The 20830-nt window shown below is 38.2% G+C and overlaps 1 protein-coding gene across 2 annotated transcripts in view; it reads right to left on the reverse strand.

Moving 5' to 3' along the window:
* Nucleotides 1-20830, reverse strand: part of RELN (reelin) — a 536122-nt gene that overhangs the window by 131689 nt on the left and 383603 nt on the right. For both annotated transcript variants that reach the window (XM_004007831.5, NM_001306121.1), the window contains 2 exon segments: nucleotides 5184-5376; nucleotides 4066-4178 (listed from right to left, as the gene is read on the reverse strand). In XM_004007831.5, coding sequence (XP_004007880.2) covers nucleotides 4066-4178; nucleotides 5184-5376 — 306 coding nt within the window.

The raw sequence follows: 20830 nt of genomic DNA on the forward strand, positions 1-20830 counted from the left end.
CAGGAGCTTCTAGTTCCTCACCTCTCAAATTAGGAGATTGGGCAAACTGATTTCTAGGATCCCTTCCAGCTCAAAAATTTAATGACTGTTCTGGTCATTTGCTGACAGAGGTGATAGTTTATTTTCTTTATAATCACATGCTTATGTGAAACCCATGGCATATATTATTTTGAAGTTTTGATGTTTCAAATATTAAAATGGGGTTGGAGGGTTTCAGAAATCTGACCTAATTTACGCTTCTAAACAATCACATTAAACACATTCCAAATCCTTTTTATAAACAACTTATCCTTACATGTATCTCTGAACTCCTGAAAAGATATTTCATTAACATAAAATGCTTAAAGTGAATTATTCCATTTAAAATGACAATCCACAGTTTCATGTGCTGATGTTAATTAACAGAAAAGAAAGTGAAAGAGGTTGAATATTGGCTTCATTTTTAGTGAGAAAAAAAAAATTAGTTGTGTGAGCACTCTCCAGCTGATCACATGTGAGAACACAAGGTGTGATCTCACTGATTTGCAGCTGCGTCACTGCTAAATATCACCCCCAATACAAATATTTAATTTGCCAATTTTCTCTTTCTCTCTCTTCTTCCTCCTCCCTGCCTCTGTCTGTCTCTCAAAATTAAGTATTCTTAAGAAGAAAATCCTGTGCACTTTGGATTGAGTCTGGATGTACCACTACTGCCTCGTGGATCATGAAATGAAGTTGACCTGCATTTAAAATTCAAACTATAGATTTTCAAACGCAGTAAAACTTGACAGTCTTTTCTTTATTTGATTCCCTTCTGCGTTATAAACTTCTGGAGCGAAATAAAATACCACTGAGTCATCTCTTGATAGTTAGCTAACTTGAGGAATTAGATTAAATGAAAGCTGACTAAACTGTATTTTCTACCTTCAGTGACTGTAATTACATTTACTCAATTATTCTGAAACTCATTCAGTCATTAGGTGTTGATTTGTTTATGAAGTCAGCAACTGACAGCTGTTTGGATCTCATTAGGCTCTGTTCTTATGTAAATGTCTCTCATAAAAATGAAATTAATTTTCATTGGGTAACAAATGTTCAGTTCATATAAAATATAATTTCTTTGAGCAGGTGTATACATATTCAATATTTCAATCTAAGTTGTCCTATCTAGCATATCTTCTAAAGTTAACAGATCTTTGACAATGCAGATCACATTTTCTTGTCTGTGTTCAATTTATAGTTGCATATGCTTGAATCAAAACAGCAGAAGAAAGATTTGGCAGAAGGAATACTGCTTCAAACTAAACTGTAATTTCTTCTCCCAATGCTTGGGAAAAACCTGCCATCTGCAAAAGTCTGAAATGCACATAAGAAAGTTAACAAGAATGTCAAAGAGAATAAATATATTTTATCTTTATAGCAGAGCTTTAGAGCATTATAGATACAAAAACAATGATAATAACTAGTTGAACATTATTTTTTAAACAATTAATGCAATAATATTTAAAGCATTAGTAGAAATATTAAAATAAATATCCTACTTTATATTGGATTGTTTGTTTTTCAGAAATGGTTTTACTTTCCTCACCCAGGGCTTTGAAGGGAATTTGGAAAAGCAGAATTCAATAATTTACCTACATGTACATAAAGGCAAGCTGTCAAGAGTGAATAATCTAGTAGATTTTTTTTCAGTTTATAAAAAGATATGGCTTGTAATAAAACATCCTTTGGTTCATCAAGGCATATTGAATTGAAATTCTATTTAATTTCCCAACATTTAATGAATATCCCAACAATATGTCAGGTGTTGTGTAAAAACTAAAGACTTTGAGAATCAATATATTTCCTTTCAAGTGCCTAATAAATGAAGGAGGGCATGGCAACCCACTCCAGTATTCTTGCCTGGAGAAGCCCATGGACAGAGGATCCTGGCAGGCTACAGTCCATAGATCACAAAGAGTTGGACACGACTGAAGCAATTTAGTATGCACACACACATGCCTAATAAACATTGATGAGAATTTGATTTCTTTTTAACTATATTAAAACTCAATCCAGTAGTATTTTTTAAGCTAAGAGATAATAATACAACATACAATTTTAGTGTTAAGTAACTTGCAAAGTCTTTTTTGATAAAGGACAGTACTTTTGGGGATACTGTCTAAACTATGGTAATTAAGGATAATAATTTAAAGTGTTTCTGGAAACATTCCCAGAATAAAACATTTACTCTGGGAATAAAAATCTTAAATATATTGTCAGGATTATCTTACCATCATAATTTTGAAATGCTAACCCACATGTCAGTGAATAAAAATCAGTGGTTTTTAAATAATTAGGTAATATACATAATGGTGAAATAATGGGGGCAAATTAGAAAAAAAAAAAACACCACCTCAGTAGCTTTGCACAAACTGACTGATATTTCAATTGTTTGATATAATGTTTTTGTTATAATCTTGATAGACATGCTTGGAATATCATTGAAATTAAATATAAATCTTGATTATATTCCCAGCAGTAGATATAAAAGAGTAGGATGTTAGAGAAAGCAACAACTTGTTATACAAAGCATAATTGAGTATCCAGGAAATAGTTCACAGTTGGATATAAAAAATATGTGGAAATTAAAGTTCAAGCATTTTGTTCAAACTGACATAATGATAAATCTTTAAAAATAATCAAGGAGGCATTCTTCTATAATACAGTAATTCAATGTTCAACTAAAGGAGGTATAATAATAATTTTAGGTGGTTATCTAGCCAGTTGTTTTTGTGTAGAGCCTACCTCTCCTATAAAATAGTCCAAGAAGGGTTTAGTTAGTAATTTTCTTTAAAAAAGGGGTCTAGGAAAGCAGATACCACAGAAAAATATAATTTTTTGTCTCTTTTATGCCCTTTCTGCTACACAAATCACAGAACTCCAGAAGTGCTAGGGATCTTTAAGATCATCTAATTCAACCTCTTGATCATACATGTAAGGAATTACATTTGAAGAGGCTGTGAATGGCTAAAGCATGAAGTCAGTCATTAACAGAGATATACTGAGAACTAAGGTATTCTAATTTCCGGTCAAAGGTTCTTTCTTGGGTGAGCTTGTTCCAGGGTTTAAATAGTACTCATAGTTTTTAACTTTTAAGCCCAACCCCCCTTTTAAGCTCCAGATTCCTAAGTCCAATTGGCTTTTTTATTTGAATAGATAAGCATCTCAAAATTCATAGCACAAACCATAAGAAGCATATGACTTAATCCACTGTCCTAAATCCACTCCTCCAGCCGCTTCCTTCCTAGTCAGTGGTACTACCATTTGACAATTTTCCCAGGCCCAGAATTTAGATACTGTTTTTGATTCTTCCCATTCTACCCCAGCTCCCATCTGGTCCATCAACAAGTCCGACTTCATTAAAATAAAGTTCACAAATGATGGCTCTTGCCATGTCTGTTACAGTCATACTCCAAGCCACCTAAACATTTAATGCTTGGACCACCCCACACCCCCTGAACTGGTCTTCCTGTCTTCACTCTTTATCCTACAGTCTATTCCTCAAACGGGCCTCGGAGTGATCAGTGTAACAGGAAACAATGCAATATTTGGGGAAAATGTGCTTTTTTCTTTCATATTATCAAATGTTAAACTTTCTCCCTAGTTACTGTGGCTTCTGCCTGGGGTGATCTTTATTATTACTGTAAGAGAATTAGAGAAAAAAGGACATGTTAAGCTTTTAAAAGTAGGCCTTTGCAGGAAGAAAACAGATTTGCAATCCAAACTTTTGACATAGGAGTTTTTAGATTTCTGTATCATTCTCCTTTATATGTCAAACCCAAAGAAACTGGCTCAATGAGTTTTCCCATAAAATGGAAAGTTGAGGCAAAAAGAGAGATGAGGAAAAGCTAGGACACTTTGGAAACCAAATTTTCATTAGCTCTATTTTTCAAATATCCCCAGTACAAAAAGATCTTTTGATTCTAAAATTAAAAAAAAGGAATGCATACTGCCATCTTGTGCTTAACTTTTCTTCATATTCGTCATGCTAGAAGAGACGTAAAAGTTAAAGTGACAGTCATATCTGAAGATGTCATCTCTCACCAAGTTTTCTGGGGAAGAAGCACTATGACTCTTCTCCACTGTGTGAACTCACTGGCATGGTAAATACTTGCTGATGTAAATTCCTGACAACTCGGCATACTTGGAAGGCATTCCTAAAAGAGAATCAGGCAAAAATTTAACTCAGCTTTTATTTCCTCAGAGCAATATGTTTACTCACTCAAAACAAGTGAAAAAGACCTTAGAGAAATCTAATGTTATAATCTTAACCATCTGCAATATGGATACAATCCATAAATTTTCCTTCTGTGAAGCTAAAATATTTGGGAAATAAATGAGATGCCACAAGGCAATGAAATGTCTTCTAATAGCCACATGGAAAAACAGAAAGTGGATTAGGGTTCCTTTTTTGACCTGTTAGTGTCACACTGTTATTTGGTGCATACTGTCGCTTCAGTCATGCCCAACTCTTTGAGACCCTATGGACTGTAGCCCTTCAGGCTCCTCTGTTCAAGGGATTTACTGGGGAAAAATACTGGAGTGGGTTGCCATGCCCTTCTCCAGGGGATCTTCCTGACTCAGGTATTGAACCCATATTTCTTATGTCTCCTGCATTGGCAGGTGGGCTCTTCACCACTAGCACCAGCCGGTAACATCAGCCTATTCAGTATGATATTTAGGCATATCAGTAGTATATGCCTAAATATCATACTGAATGTATGAATCACCAGTATGTATACAGAAAGAAGTACGTTTTATTTCAAGAACCTGGAATTAAGTATTTCTTTTTTGTTTTTAAGGCTGGAGATATATTCTTAGTATGGTCTACTTGCAGGTGAAGAGACAGAAAAGAACAGATGAAGACATGCTACAGGGAAAGAAGAAAGAGACTTTAACAGAGAAAGAGCTAGAGAAAATAATTTTGAAAACACCATCCTAGTATATCTATTACCATATTTTCAGGATTTTCAATTGCCCTTTAGTATCTGATAGTGCAAAATATGGCATCCTTGTAATCCATTTCTGAGTTTATGTCAATTCTGTTACAGATAATATTGTTCCTTTTCAACCAAACCTAAACTTTTAGAATTTGAATTCTCTGCTCCCTATGTAAAAAGGTGAAGTCTACCTATCACAAGTTTTAGAGAAAATAGACTTACCTCTTGGACGAGGTGCCAGGTGAGGCCATGGTTGGTTGAATACTCTAGTTTCACCTGATTGTCCATGTGTGGGGTATATTTTTGGCCACAGCCCATCACCAAACTGAACTGAATCATGTAAGATGCTCCTATCTGCATTGATTGTGTTTCCACATAGCGCATACTTGAGGCAAGTTTAGAATCTCCTGTAAAACTGAAAGACAGAAGTGGAAATCAGAAAATTAAAAACAGCAATATATTAGGGAAAAATTAAGCTCTTCATTTCATACCATATGCCAAAATAATTTTACTTATTTAAACCTTGCCAAGTTCTAGAATGGATTTCAATTAATTTAAAAAAGGCAATTTGAAATAATCTGCCTACCAAAGAAGCAATATTTTTTTTTTTCAGTTGATACCTAGAGTGGTCAAATATATTTGAAAATGGGTATGTTCTCATGTACTGCTCAAATGTATGAAACCTTTGACTTGTTTCATGGACTCTATCCCCAGGAAATAACTGGCAAATAGTTTAATGTCAAACTATAGGGAAACTGGAATGCTTAAGTAAACTGGTATAGTCACTTGACAGACTGTCCATATTTCAAATATTTATGAAGGTAATATAATCAAATTATTGTACATGTGACTAAAATAAGTTTTAAAAAAATTTGCAAAATGATGCATAATGGAAATTTACCAGAATGTTTGCAGTGGCTGTGTTTGGTGGTAGGAAATGGGACAATTTGAAACTTTTCAGTTTTAAAATTCTCCAGTCTTTAGTACTCAGCTATTAAATATTGAAAATGATATAATGTGTTTTGTTTTTTTTTTTATAATGTGGTTTTAATGGCTGTAAAATTCCCATGATTTACTGGGTCCTAGGTGGCACAGTGGTAAGGAATCCACCTTCTAGTGCAGGAGACGCAGGTTTCATCCCTGTGTCGGAAAATTCCCTGGAAGAAGAAATGGTAACCTACTCCAGTAATCTTGCCTGGAAAATCCTGTGGACAGGGGAGACTGGTAGGCTGCAATCCATAGGGTTGCAAAGAGTCAGGCACAACTTAGCCACTGAGCACACACGAGCACACAATTGAGTACTATGTGATTATAAACTGCTTGAAGGTATGCACAATTACTTTTTCAGAGAAAAGTTCTCAAGGAATTTATAACCTAGCAGAGGAAATTAAAACAAGGACCTGCTTCACTGTAGTTAATATGGTTCAATGTAAATATTCCCAGGGCCAACCACACTGGGATTTATCTGCTAGGGTACTTGGTACTGTGATTCTGAAGCAGGTTATACCATCTTCAATGGTAAGAAGGCTTAGCTGGAGTAGACAAAGGTGATAATGCAATACTTCTGGAAATCTTTGAGGCATTTAGTATTTTTTTTTCTTAAATCTGTTTGCCAAATCAGCAAAATAAGAAGTTACTACTCTCACTTGCTTCTTGAAGAGTTTATGATGTTACTTAAAGATGGAATTTTGTCTATATGGAAGATGATCATGGTTTTGGGCTCAAGGTTATAAAATGCAAGTAGCTTTTTCCAGACAATGACTAGTTATTGTTTAAGTTTTAAATTAAAATTTTGCACTAGGACAACAAATAGAGGAATGAAATGTAAGAGACTGAATCTCTGCTTTAGTGTATTGTTCATAAATGAAGGGGAAAGTCATATTCAATACGGCTAGGCTTCCAAATCCAGTGCTTCATCTTGTTTGTTGTATTGACGCCCACCAGTTAATGAGTTAGGTTATACTCTCAGACTGTGCTTAGCACAATATCCACATTATATTCCTTAGTTCCATCCTTACAAATAACTGTGAAGTAGGAACAATTGCCTCTGGTTAACAAATGACAACAATCTCAGATATGCAGATGATACCACTCTTAATGGCAGAAAATGAAAAGGAAATAAAGAGCCTCTTGATGAGAGTCAAAGAGGAGAATGAAAAAGGTGGTTTGAAACTCAACATTTAAATAAATTAAGATCATGGTATCTGGTCCTATCACTTCATGGCAAATAGAAGGGGGGAAAAGTGGAAGCTGTGACAGAATTTATTTTCTTGGGCTCCAAAATCACTGTGGATTGTGACTACAGCCATGAAATTAAAAGATGCTTGTTCCTCGGAAGGAAAGCTATGACAAACCCAGATAGCATATTAAAAAGCAGAAATATCAATTTGCTGACAAAAGTCCATATAGTCAAAGGTATGGTTTTTCCAGTAGTCATGTGAAATGTCAATAAAGAAGGCTGAGTGTCGAAGTGGAGTGTTGGAGAAGACTCTCAAGAGTCCCTTGACTGCAAGGTGATCCAAACAGTCAATCCTAAAAGAAATCAACTCTGAATATTCACTGGAAGGACTGATGCTGAAGCTGAAGCTCGAATACTTTGGCCACCTGATGCGAAGAGCAGACTCAGTGGAAAAGACACTGATGCTGGGAAAGATTGAAGGCAGGAGGAGAAGAGGGAGGCAAAGGATAAGATGGTTAGATAGCATCACTGATTCAATAGGCATGAATCTGAGCACACTTAAGGAGACAATTGAGCTTCCCAGGTGGCACTAGTGGTAAAGAATCCGCCTGCCAATGCAGGAGACATAAAGAGATGGAGGTTCAATCCTTGCAGGTTTGATCCCCGAGTTGGGAAGATCCCCTGGAGGAGGGCATGGCAACCCAGTTCAGTATTCTTGCCTGGAGGATTCCATGGACTGAGGAGCCTGGCGGGCTATAGTCCATACAGTCACAAAGAGTCGGACATGACTGAAGTGACTTAGCATGAACGTATGCACGAGATAGTGGAGGTCCATGGGGTCACAAAGAGTCAGACATGACTTACTGACCAAACAACAACAACAACAAATGAGGAAATGGAGACAGTAAACGGCAGACACCTGATAAGAAATCAGCTTTGCCTGGTTCCAAAACTTCTCAACCAATACACTATCTCTTTGTCCTTCTATTACTCTAGGACAGAGAAGAAAACACTGTAATTTTGAATAATTTTCATTTATAGTTAATTTAAAAATCCTTAACTTTCAGTTACTATGAAGTGATGCTCCTATCTTAGAGATACAAAACCATGATTGCTGCTATGTGTTAGGGTATGCAAAATGCAATCTAGAAAATATGAAGCTGTGGGATGCAATTTTTAGTAAAATTACAAAATAAAAGAAATCAGCATTGAACAAAAATACTAGTAAGCACAAACATCTATATACATTCCATAGTCTTTAAAACAGGCAAAAAACAAGACAAAGCAAAACCCCAAACACTTTTCCCTGTGAGAAATGAATGTTGCTTTTAGCTTCAAGGGTTATATGCTCTTTCTACTACCCTTTATGAGAAAGGTTATCAAAGGCAAAAACTAGCCTTCATTTAATGGTTTGAAGGTGCAGCATATACCCTGGGCATCTGGTTAAAAACCACAGAGGGCATAGTAGCACATGGGCTGAATGGTCCACAGACCACACAGTGGCACTAAAACTTTCTCATGAAAACCATATAGAGTATTTATCCACTCCTGCATTCCTGAAATAATTTAAGATTATTTTCACAATCAGCATTCCTTTTAAATTTCTCCCTTCTGAGATGGTTTCATGTCCTGGCAATTCTATACAGATTCAGAAAGAAGTGCTGGGTTTTGCAAATAGTGCCTGCACCTAATTTTTGCATGGTTACAAATTAACCATGAACTTGGTGGGAGAGATGAAGCATTCAAACTTGAGAAGTGTGTGCTCTGAGAGCTTCCCTGATGATAACAGCCTTTAAAGGTACCAAGACACCAAGAGAGAAAACAAAACATATAGAAAAGGACAAGTTAAGAGGCTAAATGAGGATGGTTAAACCACTCCAGCGTTCTTGCCTGGAGAATCCCAGGGAAGGGGGAGCCTGGTGGGCTGCCATTTATGGGGTCGCACAGAGTCGGACACGACTGAACTGACTTAGCAGCAGCAAACAGTGATAATAAAATTCTTATTTGGCATAAACATCTGTACCACCAGCAATTGTGGGCAGACGTTGTTGGGTAGGTAGGCTGATTCAGCTGCCATCTAGGGAATCCCTCTCCCCAGTCACCTTCTAGCAACTGGTCTAGGGGTGCCCATGTCCACTAATGAGTTCTTACCAACGAGACGTAAGTGAAAAATGCTAGGTGGATAAACTCACTCAGCTTTTTTCTCTTTTATTTATTTATATTTTTTGGCTGGACTGCATGACATCAGTTCAGTTCAGTCGCTCAGTGGTGTCTGACTCTTTGAGACCCCATCGATTGCAGCATGCCAGGCCTGCTTGTACATCACCAACTCCCAGAGTTTACTCAAACTCATGTCCATTGAGTCGGTGATGCCATCCAACCATCTCATCCTCTGTCATCCTCTTCTCCTGCCTTCAATCTTTCTCACCATCAGGGTCTTTTCAAATGAGTCAGCTCTTCACATCAGGTGGCCAAAGTATTGGAGTTTCAGCTTCAACATCAATCCTTCCAATGAGCATTTAGGACTGATTTCCTTTAGAATGGACTGGTTGGATCTCTTTGCAGCTCAAAGAACTCTCAAGAGTCTTTCCAACATCACAGTTCAAAAGCGTCAATTCTTCGGTGCTCAGCTTTCTTTATATTCCAACTCTCATATCCATACATGACTACTGGAAAAACCATAGGCTTGACTAGATGGACCTTTGTTGGCAGAGTAACGTCTGTGCTTTTTAATATGCTGTCTAGGTTGATCATAACTTTTCTTCCAAGGAGTAAGCATCTTTTAATTTCATGCTGTAGTCGCCATCTGCAGTGATTTTGGAGCCCCCCAAAATAAAGTCTGACACTGTTTCCACTGTTTCTCCATCTATTTGCTATGAAGTGATGGGACTGGATGCCATGATCTTTGTTTTCTGAACGTTGAGCTTTAAGCCAACTTTTTTACTCTCCTCTTTCACTTTCATCAACAGGTTCTTTAGTTCTTCCTCACTTTCTGCCAAAAAGGGTGGTGTCATCTGTATATCTGAGGTTTTTGATATTTCTCCCAGCAATCTTGATTCCAGCTTGTGCTTCATCCAACCCAGGATTTCTCATGATGTACTTTGCATATAAGTTAAATAAGCAGGGTGACAATATACAGCCTTGATGTACTCTTTTTGGAACCAGTCTGTTGTTTCACGTCCAGTTCTAACTGTTGCTTCCTGACCTGCATATAGGTTTCTCAAGAGGCAGGTCAGGTGCTCTGTATTCCCATCTCTTTCAGAATTTTTCATAGTTTGTTGTGATCCACACAGTCAAAGGCTTTGGCATAGTCAATAAAGCAGAAATAGAGGTTTTTCTAGAATTCTCTCGCCTTTTCAATGATCCAGCGGATGTTGGCAGTTTGATCTCTGGTTCCTCTCCCTTTTCTACAACCAGTTTGAACATCTGGAAGTTCACAGTTCATATATTGTTGAAGCCTGGCTTGGAGAATTTTGAGCATTAATTTGCTAGTGTGTGAGATGAGTGCAACTGTGCAGTAGTTTGAGCATTCTTTGGCATTGCCTTTCTTAAGGGATTGGAATGAAAACTGACTTTTTCCAGTCCTGTGGCCACTGCTGAGCTTTCCAAATTTGCTGGCATATTGAGTGCAGCACTTTCGCAGCATCATCTTTCAGGATTTCAAATAGTTCAACTGGAATTCCATCACCTCCACTAGCTTTGTTCGTAGTGATGCTTCCTAAGGCCCACTTGACTTCACATTCTAGGATGTCTGGCTCTAGATGAGTGATCACACCATTGTGATTAACTGGGTTGTGAAGATCCTTTTGTACAGTTCTGTGTATTCTTGCCACCTCTTAATATCTTCTGCTTCTGTTAGGTCCATACCATTTCTGTCCTTTATTGAACCCATCTTTGCATGAAATTTTCTTGAAGAGATCTCTAATCTTTACCATCCTATTGTTTTCCTCTGCATGACATGCGGGATCTTAATTCCCCAACCAAGGATTAAACCTGTCCCCCCTGCATTGGAAGTATGGAGTCCTTAACCAATGGACCTCCAGAGAAGTAGCTACTTGCTCAGATTTAATACAAGCTTTTAAAGAGAAACAAATGGATTTGGCTGGCATGTCCTTCTGCCTATTGCTCCTAGTGCTTTCTCCCTAATGGGGCAGTGGCCATTCTATGACAATAACGGCAACAGATATGCAGTTGGAGCTCTCTCTGCTGAGATGGTGGAGTAGAAAAATGAAGAGAGCCTGGGTCCCTGATGGCCTTGTTAAGCTGCTTCCAGCCCTTAATCCTAGGAGGACTTGTTACAAATGACAAAATAAGCCTTTTCACTTTTGTTTATACCATTCCAGTCCTTTCTGGTTGTTCTTGTTGCAACGAGAGCTGAATGCATTTCTGATGCACCTGCCAAACTTCATAGTACTGCATGATACCACTGGTGGTGGTGGTGGTTCAGTCACTAAGTCATGTCTGACTCTTTGTGACCCTATGGACTATAGCGCCTGCCGGGCTCCTTTGCCCATGGGATTTCCCAGACAAGAATACTGGAGTGAGTTGCTACTTCCTTCTTTGGGATCTTCCTGACCCAGAGATCAAACCTGCATCTCCTGCATTGGCAGGCAGACTCTCCACTGCTAAGCTGCCTGGGAAGACCTGTATAATATCTCTCTGGCCATCTGAAACTGAAGCAAAATAACCGAAGAAGATCACAGACGTCTGCACCTCAGAATCTTGACCACTCATAAAATAAATTCACTCGATTGTTTATGATTTATTCAAGACTGGCTGAAAGTCAGTGGTATTAAGTCTGACTTTTTCCTCCTTAATATTCGGATGTTCATACACTACTGGAATTTTATGGGAGAGAATTTCACAGGCTGCAATCCTTTAATTTACAAAACTGCTCCTCTTTGCTGCTTGTCTAAGTGGAGATATGTTTATAAAGGCAAAAATGAAGCTGAACTTCGCTGTTGCAATCATAGAAACAGAAAAAAAAAAAAGCCCACATCAGCATTTTGGGGAGACATTCTGGAGACAGAATGCACTAAGAATTGGAGGCTTAGCTCTATTCATGTTGATTTGTAAGACTGCCTCAAAAATAAAGAATAAAGGAACAATAAAACAGTCCTGAATCTTTTAATACTTATAGATTTTAATGAGAGAATGGGCATAACTCTTTCCATTAGGGCAAGCTTACCTCCCTGTGCCTTTTCATTTCCACCCCCAAGAAGGCTTAGTAGGCTCTCTGTTATGACACTGTTAAGTAGATGACACCATAATGCAACTCAAGTCTCTTTAGTCATATCTAAGTCTTCATATTCCAGAGTATAAGTCCTTTGCCTTCCCCTCCTAGCTTAGTCTCAGGGGTTGCTGAGGACTTATCTTCCTGACCAGGCTGGAAGCCTCTCCACAAGGAGAGGTCACCCCTTGCTCATCTCTGCATCCCCCATAGCATTCAGAGCCTTGCACACCTCAAGAAGCACCTGGTGTTGGTACAGGACATCGTGGTTTTCCAACAGCTCAATTATTTCATTTGACTTCTAAGTCAATATCATATGAGATACATCAGGGATCCTGAGCACTGTTATAGAGAAGGAAAACTGAGAGTCTTAGCTGCTGACCATCAGGGTCACACAGTTACTAAAAAGCTGGAAACCAGGCCAGCTGATTTCTACTTTGATGTCCTTTTCACTATGTCACGCCTATCAAAAGCATGCAAAGAATATTAAATAAAATGAGCACATGAGTGAGGGCTCTTGATGGGAGAAAAGGCAAGTTTTCCAAAACCATAGTTACTTAAATGTTGTAATGAACACAGACAAGGTTTTGAGGTTATTCTCTCTTAAAGAAACTGCCCTTTCTGCATTTCCCCAGAGCCTAGTTCCCATCTCCAGAAGAAAATGCTCTTTTATATCAAAGGCAGATACATCTAACTGAAGTAAATAGAGGAATACTCTAGTCACACAGTTCTTTAAAAGGAAATTCATGTAAAATATTCAAATCACCTAGGGACTGAGCCATTTTTGACAACTGATTCATCTCTTTCAGAATAGTTTGGTAAGTAAACTATGTGGCAGAAGTGTCACTACCAGTGGGCCACAAGAGAAGACAATGCACCAGTATTTACATTTCTTAGAAATCTAAGTAGTATTCTGTTATTTTCAAGAAACCCATGGTAAAGAACAGCTCTGCAGAACTCATTTTCAGAGAAACAGAAGACCAATACAAAACCTTTTTGGTCTGATACTATTCAGAAGTTATATTGATCTGCAGAAGGACATGTGAATGAATTTAAACCTTTCTATCATCCTTTTTTGAGGGTTTTGCTCTTGTAATCATCAAAGAAATGTTTACTAGAGCTGACAGAAATACTTGCTGATACTGTGGAATTAAAGGTGACACAAACTAGTTTGTACTTTCTATAATTTTACGTCTCAAAATAGAAATAACCATAACATTTTAGTGGATTATATAAACTTTACACTTATTGGACAAAAACCTGACAATATAGAAGCATTTTTAAAAAAGCTGAAAATTCACAATTCTACCTAGAGATGACCACTGCTAATATTTTAGTGTAAATACTTCCAGGTTTCCTTATGTTTACACATAAGGAATATACCCGCATATATGCAGACACTTTTCTTTCTTTTAAAAAGTATAGAATCATAATAGTCCTGTTTTTTTTTCTTTCTAAAACTATTTCATTGCCACCTTTCCATATTGAAAAAATATACTGAGACACTGTCATTTTTAATGAATAAAGCCAGTCTACAATTATGGGAATCTTTGGAGGTTGTTTCCATTTTTCACTGTTACAAACAGTACTTCTACCATATGCATCCTTCTGTATCTTTGTATAGTTGTTTAATTTTTTTCTTAGGATAAATTCCTAGAAGCAGAATTGCTTGGTCAAAGCAAAATTTAAAGGTTAGTACTTATTGCTAAACTGCCCTTCAAAAATTTTGTACCAAGTTATATTTACCAAAAATATTAACAATGATGGCACTGCAAATCCTTAATACATATCAATACTGAGCATTGACAATAGTTTTCATTTTAGCTACTCTATGTAAAATCTCTTAATCTAAATTTCTTTATTAGAAAAGTTAACATGATATTTATGTTAACTATTCATTACCTATTTGTAGTTTTTTGGGCTACAAAAAAACTACATGAAGTAGACCTTCATGTAATTTGCCCATCATTAAAATTGGAATTTATCTTCTTCTTACTTATTTGTACAAATTTTTCACATATTTGGGATATGTAGTCTGGTATAAATGTTGCAAATAACTCCCTCTTCCCAGTTTTTGCTGTGTATTGTTTTCAGGGAAAAAAATAGTTAAAAAATTTTAAGCACTGGAATATGTGACCTTAATGATCCTTGCTTTGGGGGTCATACTTTATTGATATCTATTAAGACTCTCTCAGAGCCTAGTTCAAACATTTCTTTGCAAATGTCCAGTGGACATATGAAAGAGACATGTATTTTTTATTAGTAGGGTATAATTTTCTCTTTATTAAATATCCTTGTTAATTTTCTCCAGTACATTTTTGTCTAGGTCTTCACTTATTTTTTGTTTGCTTCATCCATCAAGGACTCAGACAAAATACTGAAATCACACGCTGAATTATGGTTGTAATTTTCCACTTGTGATTCTAACAGGTTTTGCATTCTGTGTTATTCAATGTGTGGAGACACCTGACTTTCCATACTTCTGTTGACAGCCACCCTCTATGGCATCACCTGTGTTTCTGATATCGAGCCCCAACCTCAGCCTCAAAGAATCGGGGCCAGGAGCAAGGAGTCATCTAATGTTCCTTCACTCCACTCTCACCCACATTTTCCTCCCACGTCCTACTTCTTCAAGAAGCTCATTCAACTTTCAAAGTCCAAAAATGGTACAGCATTTTCTCTGTTATGTTGCCTCGATCACTTCAACGAGGAGTTTAGAGAAAGAAGATGTAAAACATGAGGACTTAACATGTTGTATTCATATGATAGGCTGTTGTATTAATTTTCCCTTTGTTTTTCTGACTACATTCTCTTTACTGGTTTCTCAACTGGAGTAATTCTCTATGTAAGAAATTTCTAGATACAAATGTATTTTATGACAGTCTTTTTTACTTACTTCAATCCATCTACAGCTTCAAACAAATTTAAAATTTCTACATATAATGCATTTTTAATGTGTTTATTCAATACTTTATTTTAAAAGTCCTTATGGATTTCTAAGTGAAATCCTTAGTTATCTTGTTAGTTTGAATTGGCAATAGAAAATATTTTGGAATACGTGTGCTTTACAGCATGTATTTCAGTCTCCTTTTATACCTTTGTTCCTAGCTCCTGCTTTATTTTGCTTATCATTACAATCCCTATTTAAAGTACATAGTTTATATTCTTTAGCTTCTTCAATCTCATTTCTATTTTCTCAGTTTGGAAATTTGCACATGGTTCTTCAAGTCAGGACCAGCATTTTGCTTTAAGCTATAAAATGCTTAAATCAAGCTGCTTGGCTGCTGTTTATTCAGCTTCTACAGAAAGCAGCCTCTAGGCAAACAAATCTCAACAAAAAATTGGGTGCTTAATAGCAGTTTTCTCTCAAGGATGAGATAGTTTTATATGTGGGAAACAGAACTGGGGAAAATAAGTCACCTAGGTTAGACATTCAGGATGTCTATACACAGTGGTTGTGACCACAATAAACACTATATTCTCTTTCTAATCAGGTTGCACACACCTGCACAGGTGCTACTATGAGATGGCAGGTAGACAAGTGACTGTTGGGAGCCACAGAGAGTGACTCTATGTCTTTCTTAGGAGCACAGAGGTCCATTTGCAGCTCAGTCACTCACCTTTATCTCCTGTGTAACTAGCCCAATTCTCCCCAAGTCTACAAGCCAGCAGCAAATTCCAATCACTTAAAAAAAATAGTTCTAAAGTTTGCAGAAATTTTATGCTGGAGAGGGTGTGGAAAAAGGGAACTCTCTTGTATTGTTTGTAGAAATATAAATTGATATAACCATTATGGAGAACAGTATGGAGGTTCCTTAAAAAACTAAAAATAGAACTACCATATGATATAGCAATCCCACTACTGGTCATATACCCTGAGAAAACCATAATTCAGAAAGATACATGCACCCAATGTTCCTTGTAGCATTATTTACAATAGCCAGGACATGGAAGCAACCTAAATGTCCATCGACAGATGAATGGATAAAGATGTGGTACATACATTAATATACAACGAAATACTACACAGCCACACAAAAAACTAAAATTTGGTCATTTGTAGTGATGTGGATGAACTTAGAGTCTGTCATACAGCGTGAAGTCAGAAACAGAAAAACAAATATTGTGTATTAACACACATATATGGCATCTAGACAAATGGTACTGATAAACCTATCTGCAGGGCAAGACCAGAGACACAGACGTAGAGAACAAACTTGTGGACACAATGGAGGAATATGTGGCTTACTTCTACCACCCCCTTTCCATCCCTCTAAGTCATCACAGCTCTGTGATTTTATGGAATGGGGGTGGTAGAAGGCTCCAGAGAGAGGGGATACATGTATACATAGAGCTGATTCATGGTGTTGTACAGCAGAAACTAACACAACATTGTAAAGCCATTATACTCCAATTAAAAAAAGTTTATACAGAGTGAAGTAGGTCAGAAAGAAAAACACCAATACAGTATATTAATGCATATATATGGAATTTGGAAAGATGGTAATGATGACCCTATAAGTGAGACAGCAAAAGAAACACAGATATAAAGAACAGACTTTTGGACTCTGTGGGAGAAGGCAAGGGTGGGATGATTTGAGAGAATAGCATTGAAACATACATATTACCATATGTGAAATGGATAGAAATTTGATGCATGAAACAGGGAACACAAAGCTGGTGCACTGGGACAACCCTGAGGGATGGGATGGGGAGGGAGGTGAGAGGGGGGTTCAGGATGGGGGACACATGTACATCCATGGCTGATTCATGTCAATGTATGGCAAAAACCACTAGAGTACTATAAATAATTAGCCTCCAATTAAAATAAATAAATTAATTTAAAAATGTTTATCAGTTCACTTCAGTTCAGTCGCTCAGTCGTGTCTCACTCTTTGCAACCCCATGAATCACAGCATGCCAGGCCTTCCTGCCCATCACCAACTCCTGGAATTCACTCAGATTCACGTCCATCGAGTCACTGATGCTATTCAGCCATCTCATCCTCTGTCGTCCCCTTCTCCTCCTGCCCCTAATCTGTCCCAGCATCAGTCTTTTCCAATGGGTCAACTCTTCGCATGAGGTGGCCAAAGTACTGGAGCTTCAGCTTTAGCATCAGTCCTTCCAAAGAAATCCCAGGGCTGGTCTCCTTCAGAATGGACTGGCTGGATCTCCTTGCAGTCCAAGGGACTCTCAAGAGTCTTCTCCAACACCACAGTTCAAAAGCATCAATTCTTCGGCGCTCAGCCTTCTTCATGGTCCAACTCTCACATCCATACATGACCACAGGAAAAACCATAGCCTTGACTAGATGGACCTTAGTCGGCAAAGTAATGTCTCTGCTTTTGAATATGCTATCTAGGTTGGTCATAACTTTTCTTCCAAGGAGTAAGTGTCTTTTAATTTCATGGCTGCAGTCACCATCTGCAGTGATTTTGGAGCCCCCTAAAATAAAGTCTGACCCAGTTTCCACTGTTTCCCATCTATTTCCCATGAAGTGAAGGGACTGGATGCCATGATCTTCATTTTTTTGAATGTTGAGCTTTAAGCCAACTTTTTCACTCTCCTCTTTCACTTTCATCAAGAGGCTTTTTCGTTCCTCTTCACTTTCTGCCATAAGACATTTTAAAAGTTTACAAAAATTTTTATGCTTTCAAAGATTTCTGTCATTTCTCAGTTCAATCTTCATTTTGTCTACCTCACTGCAGTTTTAGGAAATGTTCAGCAGCTGGAGTAAACTGTGGCAGGAAAAGGGAAATGTCTGCCAGGTACAAGACAGAGAGGAAGTCAGCACAAAGCACTGCCTGGGCTTTGGCCCCCAAAAGAGAGGAGGAGAGAAAGAGACTGATGGCCAGAAAGGTGACAGACTGTCAGAGAGCTGGGAGACCAAGGACTCAGGGGAAAATAGCTCCTCTGAACTCTCGTAGTGCCTGCAGTGTCCTGCCAGGAACCTGTGGGTCTGAGAGTAGCAAAGTTGCCAGGGGGGCTTCCCAGATGGCGCTAGTGGTAAAGAACCCACCTGCCAATGCAGGAGATGTAAGAGTTGTGGGTTTGCTCTCTGGATCAGGAAGACCCCTGGAGAAGGAAATGGCAACCCATTACCATATTCTTGCCTGGAGAATCCCACGGACAGAGAAGCCTGGCGGGCAACAGTTCATAGGGCTGCAAAGAGTTAGACACAGTGAAGTGACTTAGCATGAAGTTGTCAGGAGCTCTTTCTAACAGTAAGACTTCACACCTCTTCTGATGGGAGGAGAGGAATCAGAGAAGCTTTTGCTGTTTCCAGCCTCTGTTAATAACTTTAACTCATCTCAGATCTTTGGCTGTCTTGGACACTCTTACTCCTGTTATTCTTACATTGCATCCATAATAACCCCAGAACGAATTTTGGTTGAAGTGAACTTGCCAGTCCATATTTACACTACTTAGAATTAGGGCTTGGCCTTTTCAACACACTCCTGTTCTCTCTGTCATCTCCTTCCTATTTCCTCTTGCATCTCATGTCCTTTCAGGAAGGAACACACTGGCCCCATATAGTTAGGCCTGAGAGCTCTGAATGAAAATGTTTAGCTTGGAGGGAAGAGGTGAGGCAAGAAAGAAAGATACATGAGGACTCTCCAAAATTTTTTCTTTATCCTTCCAACCATATGCAGTCACCTAGTGTGTACTAATTTAGTGAGTATTGAAGCAGGGCCATTTTAAGACTTTTATAGGACTTTGACACTTCTAATTTTAGAAACTCCATCACACATCATGGCAAGCATATTAAAATGCACCCATGCTGCTGCTAAGTCGCTTCAGTCGTATCCAACCTGTGCGACCCCATAGACGGCAGCCCACCAGGCTCCCCTGTCCCTGGGATTCTCCAGGCAAGAACACTGGAGTGGGCTGCCATTTCCTTCCTCAATGCATGAAAGTGAAAAGCGAAAGTGAAGTCGCTCAGTCATATCTGACTCTTCGCGACCCCATGGACTGCAGCCTACCAGGCTCCTCCATCCATGGGATTTTCCAGGCAAGAGTATTGGAGTGGGTTGCCATTGCCTTCTCCGCACCCATGTTCCACATTATATATATATATATATATATATATATATATATATATATATATATATATGGTGTAGAAATCGTCAAGTAGATTTTATAATTTTGCCTTTGAATTTTATTTGGCTACTTGTAATGCACAGAATGAAATTAAAAGATGCTTATTCCTTGGAAGGAAAGTTATGACCAACCTAGATAGCATATTCAAAAGCAGAGACATTACTTTGCCAACAAAGGTCCGTCTAGTTAAGGCTATGGTTTTTCCTGTGGTCATGGATGGATGTGAGAGTTGGACTGGAAAGAAAGCTGAGCACCGAAGAATTGATGCTTTTGAACTGTGGTGTTAGAGAAGACTCTTGAGAGTCCCTTGGACTGCAAGAAGATCCAACCAGTCCATTGTAAAGGAGATCAGTCCTGGGTGTTCTTTGGAAGGAATGATGCTAAAGCTGAAGCTCCAGTACTTTGGCTACCTCATGTAAAGAGTTGATTCATTGGAAAAGACTCCGATGCTGGGAGGGATTGGGGGCAGGAGGAGAAGGGGACGACAGAGGATGAGATGGCTGGATGGCATCACCGACTCAAAGGACATGAGTTTGGGTGAAGTCCGGGAGTTGGTGATGGACAGGGAGGCCTGGCGTGCTGCGATTCATGGGGTCACAAAGAGTCAGACACCACTGAGCGACTGAACTGAACTGAACCGAATGTATAGAATATACATTTGGCTGTGACTTCTCAACATACTCAGGAATCTGACCAAAAAATTATTACCAACAGCATAAAATTTTACTAATATTTAAATTTAGCAGTTAACAGAATTGGCATGTGTTGTGTTTTACATATACTTAATTTAAATTTATTAATTTTATTTTTACCATTTTAAAAAAATCATATTTTTGAAACAATATTCATTTTTCAAGTCCTTGGACTTTTTCCAGTTCCCTGGAAAACCTGAAGGCTTGGCACTGAGACCAATGAAAGAACTTCCTAGGAAGAGGCATAGGCAATACAAATGTGCTGGGAGAGGAAAGATCTTGGCTTGGAGTAGAGAAGGAGCAGAGAAGGAAGGACGATGTGGTTGGGGTGGAATGAATGAAAGGCAGGGAGACAGGAAAGGCTGGCCAGGTCAGGTCACCCAGGGCCTACTGCAGAGCTCTGTGAACCACTGTCTGTAGAAAGTAACAATCTCGGTCTACTGAATTGCTTTTTCAACAAGCCAGAGGTACCTAGAATCCAGATCATGAAATGCAGATTTCTGTTGTTAACTTGTTTAGTGGTAGGTTCTCTTACTTCTGAAATCTCACTTAGCTGCTTAGTTCTTAGGAAGATTTTTAGGAAAATCTAACTTTGGAGAAACAAATGACTCAAAAGTCAACTGTGTGGACATCAGCAAAACGTGATTCTGGGAACACGGCCATTTTA

Source organism: Ovis aries, chromosome 4 (genome assembly GCF_016772045.2).
Source record: "Ovis aries strain OAR_USU_Benz2616 breed Rambouillet chromosome 4, ARS-UI_Ramb_v3.0, whole genome shotgun sequence".
Taxonomy (NCBI): Eukaryota; Metazoa; Chordata; class Mammalia; order Artiodactyla; family Bovidae; genus Ovis; species Ovis aries.